We start from the raw sequence: 26,573 nt of genomic DNA, 5'->3' as shown, positions 1-26,573 counted from the left end.
ATGCTTATGTAGAAAAGTACTTCTGAAGGAATTCATACTATACAAATACGTAGTTTATCTTAATGTAGTCATAGTTACTAGCAAATTGAACACCACAATGACTGCAATGCCTTTATTTCCCCTGGCCGAGCCACACTGCTTGCAGGACCTTAGTTCCCTGACCAGGGACTGAATCCGGGCTACAGCAGTGAAAGCACAGAGTGCTAATCACTGGACCACCAGGAAATTCCCTGAAATGCCTTTTAAATATACTGAATCAACCGAAATTCATGTGCTAGGTCACTCCTTTATTATACAAAGTTATAATTTAATGCAATGGAAAATTACATAGTCATTCAATCATTATCCTATCTTTTCCTGTTTATGTTAATTTTAAATATTAGTAATTGAGAACAAGTTACATTCACAAAGAAATTACCAATAATCACATAATCGAAGAGAAAAAGTTGTACTTACTCTCTTTTCATGCTTTTCATATTCCAAAGTGCTAGATACCCATCAGAAAAACCAACAGCAAGCTGATTTGTCCGGTTTATGTAACTAAGGGTTGAAACAGCTGTTCCTGATGGGCTTACTAATTGAAAACACAGATGGCGTCCCTCTTGTATCACATTTTCTCTGATGTGTGGTACTTCAGCTGGGATACCAGTTATAACTTCAAGGTCTAAAAAATAAATAAGACAAGTAAGATTAACAAACTATAAACATCATAAAAGCAAGTGTGTTGCCCATTATTCAAGCAGCAACTGAAAACTACTGGGGTCAATTAAAATAAGATTAGTGATAATAAAGCATACTGAACTATAAAATAACTGCCTTTATTTTAAATGCTATAATTTTCGAAGTATATTTAATTGTATAATTTCTTAAAAATCTCATAGTACACATCAAATATTATCTAAAGTAGACTATTTTAAAAGAATTAAACAATTTCCTTAACAATCATAAATAAAGCTGATGGTTTCTTTATTCAAATTTACAACTAACAACCTAAATATTCCCCTTGGAGAATGGCTGGTTCCAAGTCAGAAGCAGAAAATATATAAGATGAGCCTGGCACATCCTGTGCCAGAAATCTAGGAAGCTATCAAAATCTGAGGGGATGTGTCAGACTACATGAAGGTGCCTTCGTTAGCAAAAACAGAACATTTTTGGGCATGAGAAGAAAATAATGAAAATGAATAAAACACATTAAGTACAATATATAAAACCCCATGAGTTCCTGCCCTCCTTACTTACAAGAGACCTTAATGAATTGAAACACTGAAGGTAGCTGAGTACCAGCTTCTTACTCTGAAAATTAGTACTTAAAGAAATAGTAATATAAGCATTTATTCTCCCTTTTCTGTACAAACTGTATTTCAAGGTGAACAAATGGCCCTAGTTAATCAGAAAATTATTCTTTAGATTAACAGAACTTTAAAATCATCTTTTTTTGCAGCCCTAATGACAAAAGAGACCTAGGCAACAATCTCAGTGGATGAAACAAAGTATGGTTTTTCAACCTTGGCTCCATTGACATCTTGGGTCAGATAATTCTTTGCTGTGGGGGCTGTCTTGTGCTTTATAGGATGTTCACAGCATCCTTGGCTTCTATCTACCAGACGCCAAGTAGCATCATCTCCCTCCAGTATTAATGGCCAAAAATGTCTCCAGATATGACCAAAAATCTGGAGGGCAAAAAATCACCCGAGAACCACTGGTACAAAGGTTGATGGATCATGCTGTCGTCATCTGAACCCACTGATCACTGAATATGAAACAAGACACCATGTGCCTCCTGCTGTGATACATTATGAAATACCCAGCACTTCTGAAGTATACTTGTCAAGTGTTAAATCAATCTAATCAGAGCTAACTTAACAATTGCAGAAAATACAAAATGTAAATGACATCACATGAAGACACACAGATAATTCCAAAATGTGGGGCATTTTACCGGATAACTAACATCTTCAGCAAGTCAGTGGCACTAAAAATAAATAAATGAATAAGGACAGGATAGAGGGAGGACGGCTCTAAATTAATAGACATGAGACGCAAACCATCAAATGTAAGTCCATATTTAATGTCGTTAACAGTGGTAAACCACATCATGATTATGTAGTAAAATAACTGTTATTTGCTTTAGATTAGTACAGAGTAAAAAAGAGAGAAGGGTGACTTCCCTGGTGGTCCAGTGGTTAAGACTCTGTGCTCCCAATGCAGGGGGCAAGGGCTCAATCCCTGGTCTGGGAACTAAGATCCCGCATGCCACACGGTGCAGCCAAAAATAAAAAAGAAAAAAAAGAAAAAAAAAGAAAGAGAGAGAGAGAAGGTGGGGAAAGGGAAATAAAAGAGAACAGATGCACATATGGGTAAATTCTGAAAACTGACTTGAATTTAGGTAACAGGTTTGTGGGAATTTTTATACTGGTCTATCTACTTGAAGATGTTCGAAATGTTTAAATAAAAAAAATTCAGGCCCATTCATTGATATAACTTGTGCAAGAGTAGATTCCCTCAATGCTGTTATGAAGGGGGAAAAAATCCTATCACATTGTACTTGAATGATTACCCTCCTAATCCATTCTGCTTCTGATTTTTTCCCCCAGAAAACAGCAAGTGATTACATTTTGCCAAAATAACTAGTTAATAAATGGAATACTGTAAACTTATTCAAGAGAATAAAGTAGACTCTATGTGCACTGATATGGAAAGATGTATAAGAAATACTGTTAAGTTTGAAAAAGTTGCAAAACAGTATGTATAATATGTTTATCATGTTAGGAACTTCATTTTCTACGTTGTGTGTGTTTCAGTGAAGTCTAAATAGCTGTAATTATAAATTACTTCTGTAAACAAAAAATTAATTTTGCATTAAACCCCAAAACTCAACTTTTTGTATGCTATAAAATTCAATGGCTTCCTAATTCTCAGAATTGAGAAACTGATTCTGATCTTTGATTACAATCCAGAGTTTCATTATAAAATTACCCTTGTGTTGAATTTAACTACTAACTATTGACTCCTGAAATAAAGCATGTTTCAACTCTACTATTTTGATCTGAAGAGTTTTAATTATGAATACAGGTATTTTAATTAGCCTTAGACCTATAGCGATATCATCTACAAAACACTCTGGAACAAAACTCCGTCAAGACAAATTCCTTCATCAATTTTCTACAAAGAGCAGTTAAATCATTTCTAATATTCTACAAATTCATTTTTAGTTACTGTTATTTATACTAATCAATTCTTTTCATTTCAACTTTACCTGGGATTTTATTAAGATCAATCAGATCTTAATACATATTAAATTTCCAGGTATAGTTTCCATCACTATGAGAATTTTTTTTTTCCTTAAGTGCATGTGTGGCCATTATTTCTACCAAATCAAACTTTTTCATGTCATATTTTGCAGATTTAAATTTTGATCAGATAATCTGGTTCTTCAGTTAATTTCTGGTCAAACATAATTTTTACCACTTGCAGTTTTAATCAGTTTTATTACATACCAACAGTTCTTATTAGTTATACTCATTATAAATTGGGACAAAATACTGATTATTTATATCTATTTCTTAGCTGATCCATAAATAAACAGATCTGCACTAATATTACAGGACTATTTTTTTTAAAGATTTATTATTTATTTATTTATTATATTATTTATCTTTGGCTGTGTCGGGTCTCAGTTGCGGCACGCGGGATCTTCATTGAGGCACACGGGCTTCCCTCTAGTTGTTGTGTGCAGGTTTTCTCTTCTCTAGTTGTGGCGCACAGGCTCCAGGGCACGTGGGCTCTGTAGTTTGCAGCACACAGGCTCTCTAGTTGAGGCGCCTGAGCTCAGTTGTTACAGGGTATGGGCTTAGTTGACCCGCAGCACGTAGGATCTTAGTTTCCTGACCAGGGATCAAACCCGAGTCCCCTGCATTGTAAGATGGATTCCCTACCACTGAACCACCAGAAGTCCCAAGAGGACTATTTTAAAAATCAAGAAGGTCCTCAAGGAATAGTCCTTTCCTGAAACTTTATTGGTAATACACACATTTTTAGAAGTTTTTAGGTTAGCTCTCCTCCCTACATAAACCAATCAAGTAAGAGTCTCATAAATCACAAAAATAACAAAACAAAAAACACTTGAGGAGATTTATAAATATATGCATTAGTATTAAAGGGGGAAAATTATCTCTCTTCACTTAAGTAGCATTAGTTCTATTTTAGGAAGTTATTTTGTGAGGGAAGACTTTTAAATTACTGTTATTTATTGCTTTATTTCTATCTTGGGCTTACTGTAGGAACAAGATTTTATACCTTTCAGCCCTTCTTCTGGCATTTACTTAATAACTTGAATATATTATCCAAGTGTATATCTGGAAACATACCCCTATCTCTTTCAAGACCTAGTCTATAAACACTTCATCAATAAAGTAGAATAACTCATGCAAAAAATCTCCATAGTGCCCAAAACAATAAAATAGGAGCAAACATTTTTTTTAAAAAAGATACATAAAGAAGTTTTCTATGTAACATTTTCTGACTATTAAAAAAAAAAATCAATCCATTGCATCAGAATACTCAGGTGCTTAATTTCTGGTTTCAAGCAAAGAATGACTAATTAATTACCTGATGCCTCTACTTCATTCTGATTGCATGACACGTCATCCAAACACAGGTCAATAAGAAGGATCTGTCCAACATCAGTTACCACAGCTGCCACACCAAAAAGCCATCGCAGGCTTGGGTGTAAATGCTGAGTACTTGCACTGGCTCCTCCATGATTAATTATAGGTTCAATAGCTGTTACCTAGAAAGCAGAATATATCATTTGCTTTTCTTATACAAAGTGAGAAAACACAACAAATTTTGAGGTTAAAGCAGGTATTTGTTATACAGATGTTAACATTTTCCAATACAGAATCATAAATCTGCATTTGATACTTGCAAATCTGAATAACATAAAGAAATGTTCAGATATAACAAGAATCACATGGTGCAGTTGGAATAATAACTGATGTTTATCAAGACTTTACTATATTCCAGGCATTATGCTAATCAATTCACAATAACCCTTTGATATCAGACTATATATAATTATCTCTGTTTAAAGATGAAACACCCTGAGGCTTAGAATAGCCGAGTTATTCAAGTCACACAGTCATTAAGTATAAAACTGAAACCTAGATTTTTCTCACTTTAAAACTCTTAACCAGCTACTGTATAAGTATATAGCCTCTTCTCTAAGGAAGACTAAAAATAAATCATTCCAGATAAATTTACTGTTTACACTTTTTTAAAAAGGTCCTTTTTATGCCCTAAAGCCTGAAGAGGTCTAACCTTCTTTAAAAGGGCTACATTATAATGGACTTCACACAAAGCTTTGGCAGTAACTGGATCACTGACATTTAACAAGGACTGAAATTACTTAAAGAAAATCATACTGTAGCTACATTATGGAGTTGTATTTTTCCTCTTCATCTCATGAGTCAAATTTTAAATGTCTGTACCTAATAGTCTGTATTTTAGTTTACACTTAGCTTTCCTTCTGTTTCTTATTAATTCACAAAAATTAATTAGGTATGATATTTGATAATTAAGTATTTGGTGATTTCTACTATAATACTGATGAATATCCTAGAAAGAAAAGAGGAAATTTGCTATCAATGGTTTATGTGTTAATGTAAGGTTAAAGTTTGTTTCAGGTTGTAATTTATTATTACAGACAAAACCCTGGCTTTCTCAATATTTCATTAGTACACAAAACATTCCTTAGTGTTTCTAATTCTGAAAGCTGTAATTTCATGGATTGTCTTCCTTTTCTAAATTATGTAATAATGTCTATAAATACTAAAGCATGTTCTCTTTAATTCCTTCAGTGAAGGGTAAGGGATCTGTTTGCATTCCTCATATAAATACTATACATGAAGTTATCGACAATGCTACCTTAATTAATTTTAAAGTGAGGCAGTTAAAAATTTAAGAGGGGATACTGTGCCCTAGTCAAAAAAGAGCTAGCTGACTGAACTCCTTTTGAAGGTATCTATCACTCCTCTCCCAATCTTTTCCTTCCCCTATATTCCATGTGATATCAACCATTCATCCAATTAAGCAACCAATAATTTATCTAATTCTTATTCCTTCTCAATTACTCTTATCCAAATGATCAACAAGTCCTGTCCATGTTACCTCTGGAATCTACTTTGAATCTGTCCCATCTTCTCCATTTCTTATGCCACTTCCTCGGTTCAGTCCATCATCCTTATTTACCTGAACTACCCCAACCAAATAGCTTTTTACACTACAATTCCACTTTAAATTTAAAATGATTTCACCACAGACTTTAAGAGGAGGCCCCTAACTGCAAATAAGGCCATTCACAATCTCAATCCTCACCATTTCTGGCACCCACTTCCTCCTTCCCTTCTCGCCCGCCGTTCTAAATAACATTAGTTTTCCAAATGTTCCATACTCTGTGACTTTTTACACTTTGGTCTCTTTGCCTAAAATGTCCAACCTTTTTGAACAGAAATCATCCAGGTGTTCTCCACGTTCCAAGTGCTAAAATTATCAAAGCACTTATTATATTTATGCTATCATCCTATAATCTGTCTTCTCCCACTAGACTACAAGCCTTTTTGGACAGCATGTACCAAGTTCAATTCATCTACTTACCCCCAAAATCTAGCACATAGCTTGATTTACAGTAAGCACTCAATAAATTGCCAAAAATAATTCTGTCTTTAAAATCATCATCACTGGCAAGTACATATAAGATACCAGGCTATAAATTACTTCAGACCCCACATTAGCCCACTGGGTTGGCTTCCTCACTATAAAAACATTATTATTTTGTCATTAAGCTCCCTTTTTTTAAAAATTCTATTCTATGACTATATACATTACATACATATATATGCATACATAGTTACATATACTTTTGTGTGTAAAGTGCATACTTCTTTCACACTGGAAGAAAAAGAATTCTACTCTTCCATGATTTTTGTCTGTGTGTATTTGTAAGTGTATACATTTTCTCACCATGTAAAAAGAGCAGTAATAAATCTGCTGAAGAAACAACCTGAATTCAAAGAACTTCTATAATTACTACTGGATAAGATGCCTGGCATATCAAGGCATACATATGTTAGAATTAATAAATGGTGAATATAAATGAACTCACTATTTAAATATATTATTCACATCTTAAATGGTAATAAAGACATATTTTACATACTGCTGCAAGGCTACAGTCTCAAATTAAAAGAGAAAAAAACAGACAAGGAAAAAATGGCATAGTAATGAATATAATATTTTTATAAACTTTTGGTATCCTCATAAAACACAACTGGATGTAAGAACAAAACTCAGATGATACTTTTCATATATAAGAACACTACATGTCATCACTATTTTTACTCTGTAATTTTCTAACCAAGAATAAGGAAGTTGTACTTTAATTTTTTTTTAATTTCATTGATTTACATTGTGTTAATTTCTTCTGTACAGCAAAGTGACTCAGTTATACATATACATAGACATATATTCTTTATATATATACACATATTTTCTTTTCTATTATGGTCTGTCACAGGATATTGAATACAGTTCCCTGCGCTATACGGCAGGACCCTGTCGTTTATCCATCCTGTACATAATAGCTTGTCTCTCTGAATATCAAGCTCCCATCCCTTCCCTCCCCGACCCACCCCTATCCCACCTGTGGCAACCACAGTCTGTTCTATCTCTGAGTCTGTTTTTGTTTCATAGATATGTTGATTTGTATCATATTTTAGACTCCACATATAAGTGATATCATATGTGGAGTCTAAAATATGATACACTGAAATATTTTAGAGTCTAAACATTAGACTTTCTAATATTTCTGACTTACTTCGCTTTGTATGATAATCTCTAGGTCCATCCGTGTTGCTGCAAATGGCATTATTTCATTCTTTTTGATGGCTGAGTAATATTCCATTGTGTGTATATGTGTGTGTGTGTGTGTGTATATATATATATATATACACACACACACACACACACACACACCACATCTTCTTTGTCCAAAGAAAGTTTTATTTTAAATGTTATGTTGTTTTGATAATATATTTTTAACCTCTTTATTTTAAACTTTTTAATGAAAAACAACAAACTTCCATAAAAGTAATCTAATTACAAATGTATATAGCTCAATGAATTTTCACAAAGTGAACACACCCATGTAACCAGCAGGGGTTCGGTTTTGAAAGCAGAATGTCCACATATCTTAAGCAGTACCTACCCTTCCAGGAAGAACAACTGCTTTAACCACTCTTGATAAACCAAGGTCATAAAGACAGAGAACACTCCCTTCTGCTTCTTCCAATCCAATTAACAATCCAGTTCTCTTCTGCCAAGAGAATTCTTTCACAGCTAGGACTATAGGAGGCTGTTCATTCACTCCACTGAATCTATATGCAGACAACCGCTCTCCTGTTAGAGAGTTTACTACCTCAAGTTGCGGACCACAAGCCAAGCAAGCAAGTCCATTTTTCCCTAGAAGAAAAAAAACAAAAATGTTGCTTATTTTAATATTGTATATATACAACAAAACTAAATAGCAGTTAGCTCTTTTACATATATAATATACAGCCATTATCTCCAAACTGAAATCTAAGCATTTACATAAGAGTGGTCCTCTAATTAGTAAAATAAATTGAACAACTACTAATGCAATAATAATAAAGTAACCATTCAGTAAAGGTACCATGTTATATGCTTAAATACATTATCTCACTTACTCCTTGTTACACCTCAATACAGAAATAAGGCAACTAAACTTTCATACAACTGTATGAATGAATGACTTGCCCAAAACCCACATGGCTACAAATACCAGAGCCAGAAGTGGATCGCAAGTCTGTTTAACTCCCAAACTCATATTTTTACTACATTATACCTTAAGAGTTAAACTAGGTGCTATGGGAGTTATAAAAGTATAACTCATGATTCTGTCACTGAAGAGTTCAAAATCTGAGAAGACGAGACATAACCAGTATAATAATAGGAAATATCAGAAGCCCTTCTTGGCCTCTGACTAGTCATGTCTGGATTTTATTCTTCATGCAATCTAAAGTAACTGGAGGGTTTTAAGCAGGACAGTGACAATCTGATTTACATTTTTAAATGTTAGTCCAGATGCTAAGCAGAGAATGGACAATAAGGTGGGACCAGAGCAGAAGTAGGGAGATGGTACCTTATGCTTATGGTGGCCATGAATAGAGAAAAGGGGATTGACTGGAGATTCATCTCAGAGGCAGAACTAAAAGGATTTACGTGCTGATGAATAATATATAGGCAGGTGAGTAATACAGAAAAATCAAGAACTAGACCCTGAATTTTCCCTTGAACAGCTAGATGAATGATGTTAATTTTTACTACTAAATTTGTGATGTCTACCATGCATCCAAATAAATAGCTGTATATACTAGATTATAGCTGAGAGAGACTAAAGAGTTTTAAAAAAAATAGCATGGCACAGTGGGGACCAAGAATGCATGGGTTCAAAGCTCATTTTTGCCACTTGCTTTCTATGTAACTGGGACCAAGTTACTTAACCTATTTGATTCTCAGTTACACAGAATAGTGCCTAATTAGAGAAACCTAGTAGTTACCTCAATGAAAAGTTGTTACAGTACCTAGTATGTAAGAGTAGTACTGTTATTACCTTCAATATTCAAGAGAATAGCACTATAAATAGCTAAATTACTGATCTATATGTTTTGTTGTCTTCCTGCTAGGCAGGATGGCTATAAAATTCATTTTCAGAAAAGTCTTCTGCAACATATTTCACTAGACTGAAATCCATAATTTAATGGCTTCTCTGGTCTAATTCTCTGCTGTATTATATAATGTAAAACATCATTATTATTAAGATCTTGTTCAGATTAATAGAATTAAGAAATAAGACTTTCAGAATATATTGTATCACCTAGGGCACTACAATCAGGTTTTTCTACTCGTAAGACTGTTCACGTTCTAATCTAAACTCATCACCGATAAAACTTACTAATTATAAAGGAAAACCAGCCATGTATCATTTCTACTTTCCAAATGCAGATACTCAATATTAAGAGATATAAAATATATGGTATTGCAAAAAGGAAAAATGAACTATAATACCCCAGGAGATTCAATGACAATGTGCTCAAGTAGGTAGAAATTAATACATATGTAGTTGTAGATGTAATATAGTTATATAAGACCACTCTAAGCAGTTCTGCTTTTTTTTCTTCCACTTTAAAGGAACTGCAATATATGCTTAATATTATTTATCTTAATATATGTTTATTATTAATCTTATTAAATTTAGTAATAATGTTGCTAAATTTTCAGCAACATTATTTTACCTGCAGCAAACTTTCCACGAAGCACAGATTCTAATGTTATTTCATCTTCTCCAAGGGCTTGGATAGTCACTTCTGGGAATTGTGCTGTTACAGTCACTTGGGCTGTTAGGTCTCGCATACTTCCACTGCAAACATTTTTTAAAGTACGATTATTATGATATATTTGTACTATAAGACACCTGATTATCTCTAACCAAGGGGAAAGGGAAAAAAGAAAAGAAAAAGAAAAAGCTACCATACAAAAGTAAACAAACTGAAACTAAAATCTGATTATGAACTACACATTATGTGCTTTGGGTCTGAGACATTCTCTCCTAAGAAAGTATTTCCCAAACAGCCTTAGGAGGGTAAAGATTCATTAAGCCAGATGTCCTAAGGACATATATGAGTGCCTAGATTCTTCGAAGACTGGGTTCAACGCAATTAATCTTATTGCTTCATTTACTCTCAAAGAACATTTCACACACAAAACAGGAAAAATTGCTATTATTTTAGGAAAGTTACCACTACAGTAAAAGAGGAGAAAGTGCATGAAAAATGTCCAAACCCACAGTAACCTCAGGAATTGAGTTCGGCGCATGTCTTTAACTGCACAGAAAAAAATCTAAAATTATCTTTCATTTACAATGTATACAACAGTAGATTTCCTAAATGACTCTTCCATTGTAAACAATGAAAAATGATGGCTGAAACATAAAAGTATCTTTTTGAAAGATTACGGAGTTGGCAAAGCCAAAAGTGGAAACAGTAGGAATTTTGGAAAATATATAAGCTGGCTTGGGTCTTGAGGGTTAGCTACTAAATCCGGTTCTGGTGACCCTGATCTTGTTTTGAGCATCCTGAGGTCCACAGAGGCTGAAGAAAAAGCTTAGGGCTAACCCCCCCACCCCTATTAAACTCCATAGGGCTATATCATCAGCATAAAGGTGAATGAGACAAACACCCTCTGTGCAGGACTGCGAGCAATAAAGCTGCTCATTTTGACCATGGCTGAAAGTTTCTACACAGAAAAAGAAAATTTCCCTTCATACAAATTAGTGGCCAGAATTCAAGCTATGGTACCAGAAAATACTCAGGTGAAGAATATTATAAAGTAGTTTCAGGTTGGTAATGCTCCAAGCAACCCACAGAAACCACCAAATATTTGAACTGAACTCTTTGGAATCTCAAAGAGTTCTCAAAGATGAAGTTCCAAAGAAAATGAGCTTACAATCAAAATTACAAAACTTTAACAAGGATATCAGGATCAACAGCCAGCAGAATCAGGCTATCAAAGACTTCATTCAGATACTGAAAAGATCAGAGAACAGAAAATAAGTATGTTTAATAGGTTTAAAGAAATCAAAGATTTAGTTTGCTAATGAGGAATAAACTTTAAAAATTATAATGAAGGGGCTTCCCTGGTGGCGCAGTGGTTGAGAGTCCGCCTGCTGATGCAGGGGACCCAGGTTCGTGCCCCAGTCCGGGAAGATCCCACATGACGCAGAGCAGCTGGGCCCGTGAGCCATGGCCGCTGAGCCTGCGCGTCCGGAGCCTGTGCTCCGCGATGGGAGAGGCCCGCGTACCAAAAAAAAAAAAAAAAAATATATATATATATATTATAATGGAAATTGGTCAAGTAGATTTGGGGGGGAAAAAAGAACTTCTGGAATGAAAAATGAAGTAAAATTTAGAACTCAATGGGGAAAAAACCTCAATGGAGCAATGAGAATGTAGCAGCTACAGTGCAACAATATGAACAAACATCAGAGTATATTATTAAACAAAAGTAGAGAAAATACATGCAGAATTACATTTATATAAAGTTTAAAAGACTACAAAACTAAAAAAAATATTTCCTAAGAATACAAACACATGTAGCAATAGTATGAATAACACAAAGGAAACCATAAATACAAAGTCCACAATAGTAGCTACCCATGAGAGGAGAGAAAGGGGAATGGAATGGAGAATACACAAGGGACTCCAGGTAATGGTAATTTTCTTTTTCTAAAACTTGGTAGCGAGAACATAGGTATTCTTTGCATCACGGTTCTCCATAACTTACAAATATTCTTTTGTACCTACTTAAGTCAATAAAAACAAACTCAAAAGATAAGAAAAGCAGTGGAGAGAGAAAATGTAGCACAGAGAGACAAAGAGATGAGTAGTTAAAAGTTACAGGGAGAAAATCTAACATACGTTTATTCAGAATCCCCCCAAAATATAACATGAATGGCAAGGAGGAGGCAACATTCTAAAAGATATTTCCCAGATTTGTAGAGACAAACTAATTCTCTGAAATCAGGAAGACCAGTGAATCCTAGGTCAAATAAAAAGAAATGACTTTTCAACAACAGTGGAAGTCAGAAGTCTGGAATATCTTCAAAATTCTAAGCAAAAATAGTTGTCAACATACAGTTTATATATCACTGAAATTATCCTCAAAAACAAATATGAAAACACATTTTTGGACAAAAACTGAGTTTAGCACAAACAGATCCTCCCTTAAAGGGAATTCTAAAAGAAGGCTTCAGGTAGAATAATGATCAGACACAACTTCTGAGACACAAAAGAATGGTGTGTCAAAGTACTGGTAAATAAATGGAAAAATCTAAAATATGGACAACATAACAGCAACAATAATAATGGTCAAGTACTGGATTTAAATAAAGCATCTGTAATCCTCTTGTTGTCTTGAGAATGAAGAGACATTTGACTTATTTTAGACTTTGTTACATATCCAAGTTGAAAATATATATAGGAAGAGGCATACACAAGAACGTATATATTAGTAGAAAGTTTCCTTAATAGGAAAATACTAAAAATAACCAAACAAAATAAAGAGAAATTTGCTTTATCAGATTATAAAAACATATTATTATTCAATACATTATAATAATTAAAACTGTAATAATAATATGCTAGTAATGGACAAATCGATCAATGAAACAGATAATTTAGACAGAGAACCACAAAAATTTAGTAGATGATATAAGCATATTTGGGTATTTCAAATCGGAGCAGAAGTATGGACTATTCAATTAATGTTACCAGTACAATTTGTTCCAGCAAAGAAGTTACACATTGGTAGAGCAAAGTTATACACACATTACCCACACACATACTACACACTCCTCCCCTAATATCTAGAAAATGAATAAAAGTATATGTGTGTGTGTGTACATCATGAAACAATACAGAAGAAAGAAGGTGAGTTCAAAAAATCCATAGAATTCTAATATCCTTCAGTTTGGAAAGAAGTAAACTAAAAGGGTGAATAGATAACCCTAGGAAAATTCCAGGTCTAGAAGCCTCTCATTACATACTACATACCATTGAACCTCATCAGTGGGCCATCTTCCAGGGCACTGTGCTGCTTTATTGGGAGAAAGGCATTAACATCCAAAGGAGTCTCCCTGGCAGGAGAGTAATACCAACTACAAGTCATTTTACTAGGTACATGGTTACCCAGCAGGGACTACACACAATTGTAACACTCAGCCCAAGCCATTCTCAGAAAATAAAATCAATACTATCAAACTGAAACCTATGTCAAAACAATAGTTAACAGCCACTCTTAACAGATCTTTCTTTAAAAAAAAAAAAAAAAAAAAAAAATCCAAACACCACTCTTATAAAGAAATGACTGATGTGTTAAAAGAATTATCATAAGCTTAATAATTCCTGTCCTTTTAGTTTTTTCTTATAAAATTAATTTTCTAAAAAATAACATTTATAGTCTATTGCATTTCATAAAACTAGTCTCTGTATGAAATCTTATACCTATATATCTGACTACAGAGATGTCTGAAATACAAAACATTAGTACTATTTACTTTTGTGTGACCCAAATTTGGGGTGATTTGTTCCTTTCTTTATACTTTTTTGGTATGGCTTGGATTTTTTTAAAATGTTTTTCATTTTTATAAAATGAATTAAGTAAAGAACTTTTTAAAAACAAAAAAATCTAAAACAAAAAACTTTGAAAATACAGGAGATATTTACATAATCTAAGATGGGAAGAAGGTGCAAATCAACCTAATATTCACTAACAATCAAGAAAATGCCATGTTAAATCATGATACCATTTTTGCCAATCACTGTTAAAGGTATAGAGAAAACACACATGTGCTTATACACTCTTGCAGAAACATAAACCCCCAAAGCCTTTTTGGAAGATAATTTGCCAGGCCCTAATTTTATGCGGACAAATCTTTTGACTTGGTAATTCTAGAATTTTTATTTCCTACAGGTAAAAAACTTTACCTCATTATCGTATCACACCAGATCACCAGGAGAAAGAGATCCTTGCTACTCCATGGCTTCAAATACTGTACGACAGCAACACCATATTTTTTCCAAAGTAACAGACACTACTAATCATTCTCTATGTGGATGCTTCCACTGCACCTCAAATTCAACATTTCCAAAATGAAACAATCTTTCTCCCTCCTCTCTACAGATTTGTTCCTTTTCTTCTGTTTCTTCTCTCAGTTAATGATTCCATCACCTACCCAGAAACTTTGAGGACTTGGTTAAAACAATGATTCTTCAAAAAAAATTTTCCTTGCCCGGGTTAAGTTACAATTTCATTTGCTCCTGATAAACCTGGTACTTCCCCTATCATGGATGGTACTTATCGCACTCTATAATTTCCTCTTTGTATACCCAACTAGAAAGTTCTAAGGGGACAGATTAGATCTTACTTATTTTAATCCAAGTAGTTTCCACGCTGGAGGGGGCAAAGAATATTGGTTGACTACATGAATAAATGGTTTCCTTTTCCTCCCCTTACCCTGCAATACAAGTGGTCACCAAAAACTGCCCATTTTACAAAACAAACAAGCAAACAAACAAAAAACCTCTGCCTTCTAGTCCATTATTTCTCTTCCTAGTGACTCAGGCTTTATCAAAACTAGACTAATGGTCTTTTTTTTTTTTTTGCAGTACGCAGGCCTCTCACTGTTGTGGCCTCTCCCGTTGCGGAGCACAGGCTCTGGATGCACAGGCTCAGCGGCCATGGCCCACGGGCCCAGCCGTGGGATGGGGCACGAACCCGTGTCCCCTGCATCGGCAGGCGGACTCTCAACCACTGCGCCACCAGGGAAGCCCTAGACTAATGGTCTTTTGATCTCCAGTCTCCTGTTCTTTCTGGTCATTCTACAATTGGCAAGTACTTATTCTCACTACCAATTTATGTGAAAAGAAAAAATAGATTTGAAAAGGTTACTCAAAAACATGAGTTATAATTTTCTGTCCAGGCTATGAATGCTATTTTCTGGACAAAAATCTGATCAACTACGTCAAAAAACATGTATGTCACCATTAACTCAAAAAACTCAAAAAAAGTTGTGTTTGAGACTTCCTAGTTAAAGTGTAAGTTTTTTTTAAATCCAAAACAGATCTAAAAGTATAATCAAATATAAAGTAATTAGACTATTACTACTATAACATATAGTCAGTGAGAAGTAATGACCTTTAGCCTTTTATAATTATATTAACATCTTATATATACATGATGGTCCTAGGCTCAAGCTTTAGATGCTGAAAGCATTATGTTTTCATAAAGTGATTGTATCCCTCTCCTCCTAAGTATTTTAGTACCAAAGAAAATTTTACACAAATTTAGGTAGGAAAGGCCACAATCACACTGTTATTATGTTGGTTTCACCTCTGATGGCCTTCTCTAGTCTTGATTTTAAAAAAACAGTGTAATGGTAAACTGAAGTTAACACATTTTTCCTATTAAACTTAAAACCCAAATCATTTCTCTGAAGCTAAAACCTCCAAAATTCTGTACACTTTGGGTAGCTTTTCCCAAAGTATAGTCACTGGAGTGTTCATGGACATTAGGCAAAAAAGTTCCATGATCAATGCAAATCAATCAACCAACAGAATTATGAGATGACTTCCACAAAGTGATTCTAAAATTCATCTGAAAGGTGCACAATAATCAATTTTTTGAAAAAGAAATATAATAAATGTTCCATTTCTCAGGCTGGATGTGTTTTCTGTTATGCTCTTTTTAATGTAAAACAAAGATTACGACGTGGAAGTAGTGGCTCAAACAATCGCAATATTTAAAAAGAGAATTGTAATTTCCATTCCCAATATATTCTCCCACCTAAAAAAAAGAAACGAAATATGTGAAAACAAGTTGTTCAGACACCAGACAATAGGTAGCACAGGACAGTGGTCCCTAAGAAAAGAAAAACAAACAAGATGACTTCTAGGACTGTCCCAGGTTACCGTGTATAGCGTGTATCCAGAACACAGAGCAGAGAGGGGGAACCCACATAGAGCCCAAGGGTCGCCTTGAGTTGAGAAGACAGAGTTGAGAATTCCAAAGGTAGCTAGAATTCAAAGGACAGAGTACTGCAATACAAAGGGTCATACAAAGAGCTCCGGAGATTTGCAGTGGGTTCTCCTGAATCTTCACATGGTTAATATAAGCATGTAAGGAAACTACCAGAAGCCAAGAAATAAATCATTGGAAAAGCAGAGGAGAAACAATCCCCAAAGTGTATGCACGCCCAGGTATAGCTCCAGAGTGAAAAAAAAGCCTAATACATGGGCAATGAGTAGAGTACTCAGAAAGGTACTGACTGCTTCAGGAGTGGGGAGAAAAATTAGCCCTTGTCTAAAGGCTGCTCTGGTCTAAAGCTCAAAAAGCAAGCCTCAAAAGAATCAAACTGTTTCCAAGAGACTTAGCTGCATCCCAAAACAAAGCTCAAGAATATATAAATGATTGCAAAAATATTCAGTACTCAAGAAAGTAAAATTCATCATGTCTGGCATCCAATCAAAAACTGTCAGGCATGCAAAAAGCAGGAAAATGTGACCCATAATAAGGGGAAAAAACAACAACAAATAGAAACGGACCTAGAAATCACACAGAAGTTAGAATTATTAGATGAGAACAGTAAATCAGTTATTCTAGCTATAGTCCCTAAGTCCAACAAGATAGAGGAAATCATGAACATGTTAAGGAAAGACTTGGAAGATATAAAAACGTCTAAATTAAATGTCCAGAGATGAGAAATACATTGGATGGGATTAACAGATTAGACACAGAAAATATTAGTTAACTTAAACACCCACAGTAGGAGCTATCTAAATAAAATGAAGCACAGAAAGAAAAAAGGCTGGGGTGAGGAGCAAAAGAAGAGAGCATCACTGAGCTATGAGGCAACCTCAAGTGACCTAATATGTGTAATAGGAATCTCCAAAAGGAGAGGACAGAAACATCTGGAAAACTAATGGCCAAATTATTCCTAAATTTGATGAAAACTACAAACTCATAAATCAAAAAGGTCAGTAAACTTCAAGCATGAGAAACATGAAGAAACGCTACCAAAATATTAATACATCCTAATCAAGGGACAAAGAGAAAATATTAAAGTAGCACACTGCAGAGCAACAAAGAATTACGAGACATCTCACTGAAAACAATGCAAGCCAGAAAAGTGGAACAATGGGCTTCCCTGGTGGCGCAGTGGTTGGGAGTCCGCCTGCTGATGCAGAGGACACGGGTTCGTGCCCCGGTCCGGGAGGATCCCACGTGCCGCGGAGCGGCTAGGCCCGTGAGCCATGGCCGCTGGGCCTGCGCGTCCGGAGCCTGTGCTCCGCAACGGGAGAGGCCACAACAGTGAGAGGCCCGCGTACCGCAAAAAAAAAAAAAAAAAAAAAGTGGAACAATGTATTTTAAGTTCTGAAAAAAAGCAAGCTGTTAACCTATAATTCTATATCCAGTGAAAATATCTTTTTTAAATGAAGGCAGGGCTTCCCTGGTGGTGTAGTTGTTAAGAATCCACCTGCCAATGCAGGGGACACAGGTTCGAGCCCTGGTCCAGGAAGAACCCACATGCCATGGAGCAACTAAGCCCATGTGCCACAACTACTGAGCCTGCGAGCCACAACCACTGAGCCTGTGTGCCACAACTACTGAAGCCCATGTGCCTAGAGCCCATGCTCTGCAACAAGAGAAGGCACAACAATGAGAAGCCCGTGCACCGCAATGAAGAGTAGCCCCCACTTGCCGCAACTAGAGAAAGCCCGTGTGCAGCAACAAAGACCCAACGCAGCCAAAAAATAAATAAATTAATAAATATTTTAAAAAATAAATTTTAAAAAATGAAGGCAAAAGAAAGCCACTTCAGACACAGAAGAACTGAAAAGATAGTCACCAGTAGATCTGCACTACAAGGAATGTTTAAGAATTCCTTCAGGCAGAAGCAAAATGATACCAGATGGATATCTGGATTACGTAAAAGAATACAGACTTCCAAAAAAGGTCAAAACACTTTTTTTTCTTATTTTTAATCTCTTTAAAAGACAATTGTTTATTCGAAGCAAAAGTGACAGCAATATATTGAGGAGTTTATAACATATTTACAAGGAAAACAAATGACACAATGGCACAAAGGCCTAGAGAGGAGAAATAGAAGCATATTGTTACAAGGTTCTTAACACTATACACGAAATGCTATGTTGTTTGAAAACAGACTATAGTAATTTAAAGATGGACACTAGAAACATTAAAATAAACATTAAACACACACACACACAGATATAATAAGCCAATGAAAAATAAAATATCAACATAAAAAAAGTTAATTCAAAAATGCTATAAAAAGAGAAAGAACAAATGGCTAAATGGGAAAAGAATCTGAAAAAGAATAGATACATGTATACGTATAATTGAATCACCTTCCTGTACACCTGAAACTAATACAACATTGTTAATCAACTATACACCAATATAAAATAAAAAATTTTAAAAAGAACAAGTGGGACAAATAAAAAAATAGGAAGATGGTAGATTGAAACCTAACCATATTACATCACTAATTACATTAACAAAATGACTTTAATATTCTAATTAAAAAGCAAAGATCAGTCAGACTGGATAAAAAAGCAAGACAAAGTTTAAATAAAAACTTAGATAGGTTAAAAGTAAAATAATGGAAGATATATCATGCTAACAATAAAAAAAAGCAGAAGCAGCTTATTAATGTCAAAGTAGAATTCATGGGACTTCCCTGGTGGTCCAGCGTTTAAGAGTCTGCCTTCCAATGCAGAGGACGCGGGTTTGATCCCTGCTCGGAGAACTAAGATCCCACATGCCACAGGGCAACTAAGCCCGTGTGCTGCAACTGCTGCTCTAGAGCCCACTCACCACAACTAGAGAGCCCAAGTGCTGCAACTACTGAGCCCACGCGCTCTGGTGCCCACGCACCACAACTAGAGAGCCCAGGCACCACAATGAAGGATCCCGCATGCCGCAACAAAGATCCTGCATGCCACAGTTAAGACCTGACACAGTCTAATTAATTAATTAATTAATTTTAAAAGTAGAATTCAGAGCAAAGAATATTACCAGGGATAAAGAGGGTCATTTCATAACAATAAAGGGGTCAATTCTGACACACAGTAGTTCAAAAAAAGGTTCAGTGAGTGAAAGAAAAAGTTTTCCAAATTTAGAAGTTAGCCTTTGAATCTATAGGGCAAAAATTGGCTTCTGGTTTCCAGACCTTTCAAATCCCATATTTACAGTGTGAATTTTAACATTTTAAGCACAATGATGAGAACTTCTAAATATTATATTAGAAAGAACATCTTATATAAAGACATATCTATATATACGTCTTCACAAAAATACATTAAGCAGCTATGGTCAGTACTGTACAAAATTAAGTACAGTCCTAGCCTGACATGCCAGTATTGACAACCTCTAAAAAGTAATTTACAAAGTTTCAAATCCTTCCAAGGTCTAGATAGGCAGAGCAAGAAAATTGTGCCTAATTTCAATGAAAATATTGTCCACTGTCTTTATAAAGTACAGATGGATTTTCACTCCCTTCACAAAAACCTTCAATGACTCCCCTACTGAATATAAAAACTGACATCTTCAGCCACAGGTAATCAAGGCCCTCCACAATCTGGCAGTCTCAGACTATCTTTACAATGTTTGTCTCCCCACGCCCCTTCCTTCATCAGTTTGCTATTGCCTCGCATATTCATTCTTTTATTTATACTGTTCCCTCCTCTACCTCCTTCTGCCAAAGCCCCATTTAAGGACTAGATTCCCAGTGTGGTCTGGGTAGATCAATCCTTTTCCTATTTAATCTCATCTCTGAGCTCACTCCTTTCCACATTTATGTTAGCAATCCTAAAAATAATTTTTGAAATCCGTTATTTGTATTTGCCGGTCTTCCCCACAATACTATGAATTCCTAAAAGACAAAAATCATACCTTATTCCTGTGAATTCCAGAGGGTCACAATGCCTTGCAACTAACAGGTCCTAAACATGTCATAAATTAGGATAGCAAGATACTAGCAGGGACAGGAAAAGACATGTTGAACAATAAATATAATCAATTTTTAAAAACTCAATATTCTTAAAACCCAACAAGAAAACAAACAACCCAATTAAAAAATGGCCAAAGATCTAACAGACACCTCAATAAAGAAGATATACAGATGGCAAATGAGCACATGAAAAGATGCTCCACATCTTATGTCATCAGGAAAATGCAAATTCAGACAATGACCTACCACTACACACTTACTAGAATGGCCAAAATCCGGACGCTGACAACAACCAAATGGTGGTGAGAATGTGGAGTAACAGGAACTCTCATTCATTGATGCTGGGAATGCAAAATGGTACTGCCACTTTGGAAGACAGTTGGGCAGTTTCTTACAAAACTAAACATATTCTTACCATATGATCTGGTGATCACGCTCCTTAGTATTTACCCAAAGGAGCTGAAAACTTATATAAAACACAAAAACCTGCACATGCATATTTTTAAGTTTTATTAATAATCGTCAAAACCTGGAATCAACCAAGATGTCCTTCAGCAGGTGAACTGATAAAACAGTGGTACATCCAAACAATGGAATATTAGGTAGTGCTGTAAAGAGTTACAAGCCAAGAAAAGACGTGGAAGAAACTTAAATGCGTATTGCAAAGTGAAAGAAGCCAGTCTGAAAAAGCTACATAGTGCATAATTCCAACTATAAGACAATTCTGAAAAAGGTAAAACTATGGAGACAAAAAGATCAGTGATTGCCAGGAATTAGTAGAGAGGGAGGGATAGAGAGGGGAGCACAGAGGATTTCTAGGGTGGTGAAACTACTCTGAATGATATCATAATGGTGGATACATGCCATTAGACATTGACCCAAATCCATAGAATGTGCAACACCAAGAATGAATAGTAAACTATGGACTTTGGGTGAGGATGTGTCAGTGCAGGTTCATCAATTGCAACAAATGTTCCAGTCTAGTAGGGGATGTTGATAATGGGAGAAGTTATGCATGAATAGGAGCAGGGAAAGCATATACCGGAAATCTCTGTGCCTGCCACTCAATTTTGCTGTGAACTTAAAAATGCTCTAAAAAATAAAGTGTATTAAAGAGAGAAAGCTCAGGGACTTCCCTGGTGGTGCAGTGGTTAAGAATCCGCCTGCCAAGGCAGGGGACAAGGGTTCGAGCCCTGGTCCGGGAAGATCCCACATGCCGCGGGGCAGCTAAGCCTGTGCGCCACAACTACTGAAGTCCACACGCCCAGAGCTCGTGCTCCGCAACAAGAAGCCACAATAAGAAGCCTGCGCACCACAACGAAGAGTAGCCTCCCGCTCACCACAACCAGAGAAAGCCCACGCGCAGCAACAAAGACCCAATGCAACCAAAAATAAATTAATTAAATTGATTCTTAAAAAAAAAAGCTTAATACTGGATCCCACTTGTTTTTAAGTATACATTGCTTCAATATTAAGAAGCAAAGCAAAATTTGCAAAAGTACTAGGAAAGATATTGACACAATACGAAAAATCAGTTGTGTGAAATACACACATCCTAGAAGGCTGCTAAACTCCACAACAGAAAATAAAACTTTAATCTAGTTGTTCAATAATTATAATGCACCATATACTGAGCGAATATTTCTACAAAACATTTTGTATGCATTTTGACTTTAAAAAAAAAAACACTAAGAATTATGATATAAATGTAAACTAGCTGTGGACCCAAAAACGTCCAGCCTTTTAGCAGTTGTTCTTTCAAACTTAATTCAAACAGTTACCAATCACGAACTACTTTTAAAACATCGCGTTGGGAAGGGAATGCAAGGGCAGAAAGATGACCTACTTCCTGATCTCAAGGAGTTTACATTCTAGGAGACACATAATCAACCATGAAAATAAATGCTACAATAAAGGTGTATATTCTGTGAGATCCCAGGAAAGAACTGGGATAAAGAGAAATGAAAGAGTGTATAGAAAAGATGGCATTTAAGCTAAGGAGGATTTGAAAGCTGAAAACTTGAAAAAGGCAGCGATGACACTCCAGGCTGAAGGACAGGAGCAAAGGAACATTAAAGTACATCTTCAAGAAAATGGGCCCAGGATTGGGGATGATTCTGGAATAGCCGAAGCATAAATTCGGGAACAGTTGAGGGTGGACAGCAGACAAGATTTACTGTAGAGACCGCTGACCTAACCTAGGGAAATGAGACTTCATTCTGAAGAAGAAAACGAAAAATCTCCGGAAAATTTTTATGGTTAGGAAAGAAACAATGTTTTGTGTCCTCTTAAATCGAGATGTGTCCATCCCAAAATTGCTGTATAACAATCTTTAAAAAAGAAAAAAAAAATTTTTTTGGTAATTATTGCTGTACTGCGAATCGGTGACATTCTGGCACTAGGTTATTGAAAAATTAGAATCAAAAATTACAGTACGAGGAGAATGTAGACTTTCCCTAGCGCTTAACACACTCAGAGCATGCCTCAAACATTAACTTGAGCTGGGCTTGTCATCCCTAGTCAAATCCTCCAAAATAAGTAAACCTACCCTAATTTCTTCTCTCCTTACAGACTTAATCAATGAAAGCTCACTAAAGAAAAGTCCTTAATATCTACTGGCTCTTTAGGATATTTTAAGAATACACTCAAGTTTAGAGTTTCCAAGAGACCTATATTTTATCCTCAAGGACCCAGGTTCTTATCAAGTATCTTCTCAAACTGCCCATTTGAAAAAAGATAATAACGGCTAGTTTGAACCTCGTTGGCTTTGAGAACAAATTAACCTCCCCACGCCCCCCAGTCCACGAGTAACAAAAGTAATTGTCCTCAAGTTTCCAGGTGGCACAAGCAAGGCAAATTAATACCCACTCCAAGATGTATAGTTATTTTAAATCTCCTTTATCGAACCAATTCACTGCACTTTTCAAATCACGAGGCAAACTTCTCCGCCCGGGACTCATCCCAGCCAGGCCCAGGAGCATGGGGACCACACACCAATGTTAAGACAGACTCAAAGTACGAGCAGGTTCCCCCGGAGGGAGGCCCGCCAAAGTCTCAACCGCACCAAAGAACAGTAGGTTAGAGGCGCCGCGGTCCAGGCCGCTGGGAGGGCGTGAGCACCCGGCTGCCGGCGCGTTAGGCGCGGGGGTTGGACCCTGAGGCGCCTCTACGCCGCCATGTGCCGCCGCTCCGCCGAGGTTATATAACAAACTCCCGGAGCCCTGGAGCTTGCCGCAACCGCCAACGCCCGCATTCGCCCCCTCGGGCCAGCTCCGCGAGTCGGGCCGCTCCGCGAGTCGGGCCGCTCCGCGAGTCGGGCCGCCGCTGCTCGCTGAGCGGCCACAAGTCCGGCCTAGGCCCGGCGCGCGGAGGGCCCGGCGGGCCAGGCGCGGCGAGAGAAGCCGGACCGCCGCTCCGGGCCCAGGCCGCGCCGACCAGCCCTCCACCGTCCCGGCCCAACCTCCTCCTTCCCTTCCCACTACCTGAGAAGGGCGGGTGACCGAGCGGCCGCGGCCGCCGAGTCCAGGAGGGCGCGAGGCAGGGCGCGAGCTCCTCCCGCGCGGGTCCGTCACAGCATCTCCCAAGAGACACAGCCGCCACCGGCAGGGCGCGCACACCTCCGCACAACCCCCGCGAGCGCCTTCGCCGGCAACAGGCCGGCCGACCGCTCAGCGACTAAAACGCAGTCGTTGCCTGCGCCGCGGCCCCGGGTCCCTTCCCCACGCGACTCTGTCTCTTCCGCTCGCGCAGCGATGACCCGTCTTTGCGCATTACCACCCGGCCGACACACAGTCGCAAACAACCAGGAGGGGAGGGGAGCGGCGGGGAAGGGCGGAGAGAAGTGGGAGACGGAAAGGAGATCACGGCGCTGGGACCTGAGTTCTCGCGAGTGTTCCGGCCTTGGGCGCCGGCTCTGCGGGAATTTCAAACTCTCTGCGAAAAAAGGTGGGGGAGGGAAAGGGAGGAAAAGGGAGCAGGGTGGGGAAGGGCAGGGCTTTTTTGTAAAATAGGATCTCCCCACCTCCAAAGAGCCGAAGGGAAGAACGACTACGAACCCCACAATGCCTTGCGCGTTAAACCGCTCTGGTTGCCCAGCCCTTGGGCCTAGAGCGGAGTCGGGAGTGGTAGTCTGTACCCGAAGTAGCGCCCGCGTAGCGATCCCGCCGGGTGTCTACTGTGACGGGAGAGTCGCCGCGTTATCTTCTGGATCCGCTTGCCGGCGGCCGAATGATAATCTTTGCCTTCGGTGTTTTTCTTTCTCCCTGCTCCGGCTTTCCGTGCCAAAAGTGGGCGCCTGACTTTTGGGGAAACGCTTCTTTCCCTCTCTGTATTTTTAAACATCCGAGCGTGCTTTCGTGGCCAGAGATGTTCACGAGGTCTAGTCTAATCTTCTAAGTCAAAATTTTACCCCAAGTCAGTGTTGCATGTTTGGTCACCCTGGGGTTTCATTGTGGAATTTCTTTCATTTGTTGTTAGTATCTTTGAAGTAAGTCCCAGCACCACACACTCTTCAAACGTGTGGAATATATCCACAATAGTAAATTCCAAATAAAAGAATTATAATGGGAGGTAGAGGTAGGATTCTAGCAGGCCACGTTTTTTTAATCAGGAAAGTTTATTCTTTTCTGTTACCCTTTCCCGTATGTTTTTTGTCAAAGGCTGTCTTTTAGAAATGTAATATCCTTTTCTCCATAATTTTTGTTCCTTTATTGACAGCAACCTCTGAACGTGACATTTGTTTGCAAAAGGTACTGGGCTAAGTTGTGGTGGAGAGGGAGTTAAAAGAGGTTTTGGGGGACTTCCTTGGTGGTGCAGTGGTTAAGAATCCACCTGCCAGTGCAGGAGACACGGGAAGATCCCACGTGCCATGGAGCAACTAAGTCCGTTCACCACAACTGCTGAGCCCGCTCTCTAGAGCCCGCCAGCAACAACTACTGAGCCCACGTGCCACAACTACTGAAGCCGGCACGCCTAGAGCCTGTGCTCTGCAACAAGAGAAGCCACCACAATGAGAAGCTCGTGCAGTGCAACTAAGAGTAGCTCCTGGGCTTCCCTGGTGGCGCAGTGGTTGAGAGTCCGCCTGCCGATGCAGGGGACATGGGTCCGTGCCCCGGTCCGGGAAGATCCCACATGCCGCGGAGCGTCTGGGCCCGTGAGCCATGGCCGCTGAACCTGAGCGTCCGGAGCCTGTGCTCCGCAACGGGAGAGGCCACAACAGTGAGAGGCCCGTGTACCGCAAAAAAAAAAAAAAAAAAAAAAAAAGAGTAGCTCCTGCTTGCCACAACTAGAGAAAGCCCACAAGCAGCAACAAAGACCCAACACAGCCAAAAATAAATAAATAAATTTATAAATTTTTTTAAAAAAGGTTTTTGGTTATATGTCTTAATTATTTTAGACTTCTTCAAACAGAAGCTACTCTGCAGTCAGATGTGCTAATTCATGTGCTTGCTTTGCTCCCCATTCTACACTTCCTTTCCTTGGTATCACTTTATGCCCAATTCATGGGTGCTGTACTTCTTGGTAGTCTGAAGACCTGAGTTCTCAACTCAGGTGTGCTGCTAATGAGCTGTGTAACATTAGGAAAATCAAGTGACCTCTCTGGGCTTCAGTTATCAGATTTAGAGAGCAAGAATGGCTGGATTAGAGGTTCAATGGATTCGTTAGACAAACATTTGTTAACTTTGCTCTAAGAGCCCTGCCAGTTGTAAAATTCAAAAATCTGTCTCATCATACTTATTATCCAGATTAATTGACTTTCTATAATGATCTTTCAGATTTTAATCTTTCTTTGCATAATGATGACAGAATGCTGGTATGGTTTCTGTATGATTGTCTATAATCTGGACCAACACTACCTGTCCTATTTTATTACCTTATGTAGTTTCTGAGAATTTTTTCTTCACTTTCC

The 26,573-nt window shown here is 37.6% G+C and overlaps 1 protein-coding gene across 2 annotated transcripts in view; it reads right to left on the bottom strand.

Annotated features, from left to right (window-relative positions):
* The window catches only part of AHCTF1 (AT-hook containing transcription factor 1), an 81,956-nt gene extending 57,472 nt beyond the window's left edge, over positions 1-24,484 (bottom strand). For both annotated transcript variants that reach the window (XM_030868501.2, XM_030868502.2), the window contains exons 1-5: positions 24,148-24,484; positions 10,371-10,495; positions 8,264-8,517; positions 4,609-4,789; positions 457-664 (exon numbers count right to left, since the gene is read on the bottom strand). In XM_030868501.2, coding sequence (XP_030724361.1) covers positions 457-664; positions 4,609-4,789; positions 8,264-8,517; positions 10,371-10,488 — 761 coding nt within the window. In that variant the 5' untranslated portion in view covers positions 10,489-10,495; positions 24,148-24,484. The remainder of the gene's footprint in view (positions 1-456; positions 665-4,608; positions 4,790-8,263; positions 8,518-10,370; positions 10,496-24,147) is intronic.
* Positions 24,485-26,573: the final 2,089 nt, after the last annotated feature.

The sequence above is a fragment of the Globicephala melas genome, chromosome 1 (genome assembly GCF_963455315.2).
Source record: "Globicephala melas chromosome 1, mGloMel1.2, whole genome shotgun sequence".
Lineage (NCBI taxonomy): Eukaryota > Metazoa > Chordata > Mammalia > Artiodactyla > Delphinidae > Globicephala > Globicephala melas.
This window is presented reverse-complemented; position numbering and strand designations above follow the sequence as displayed.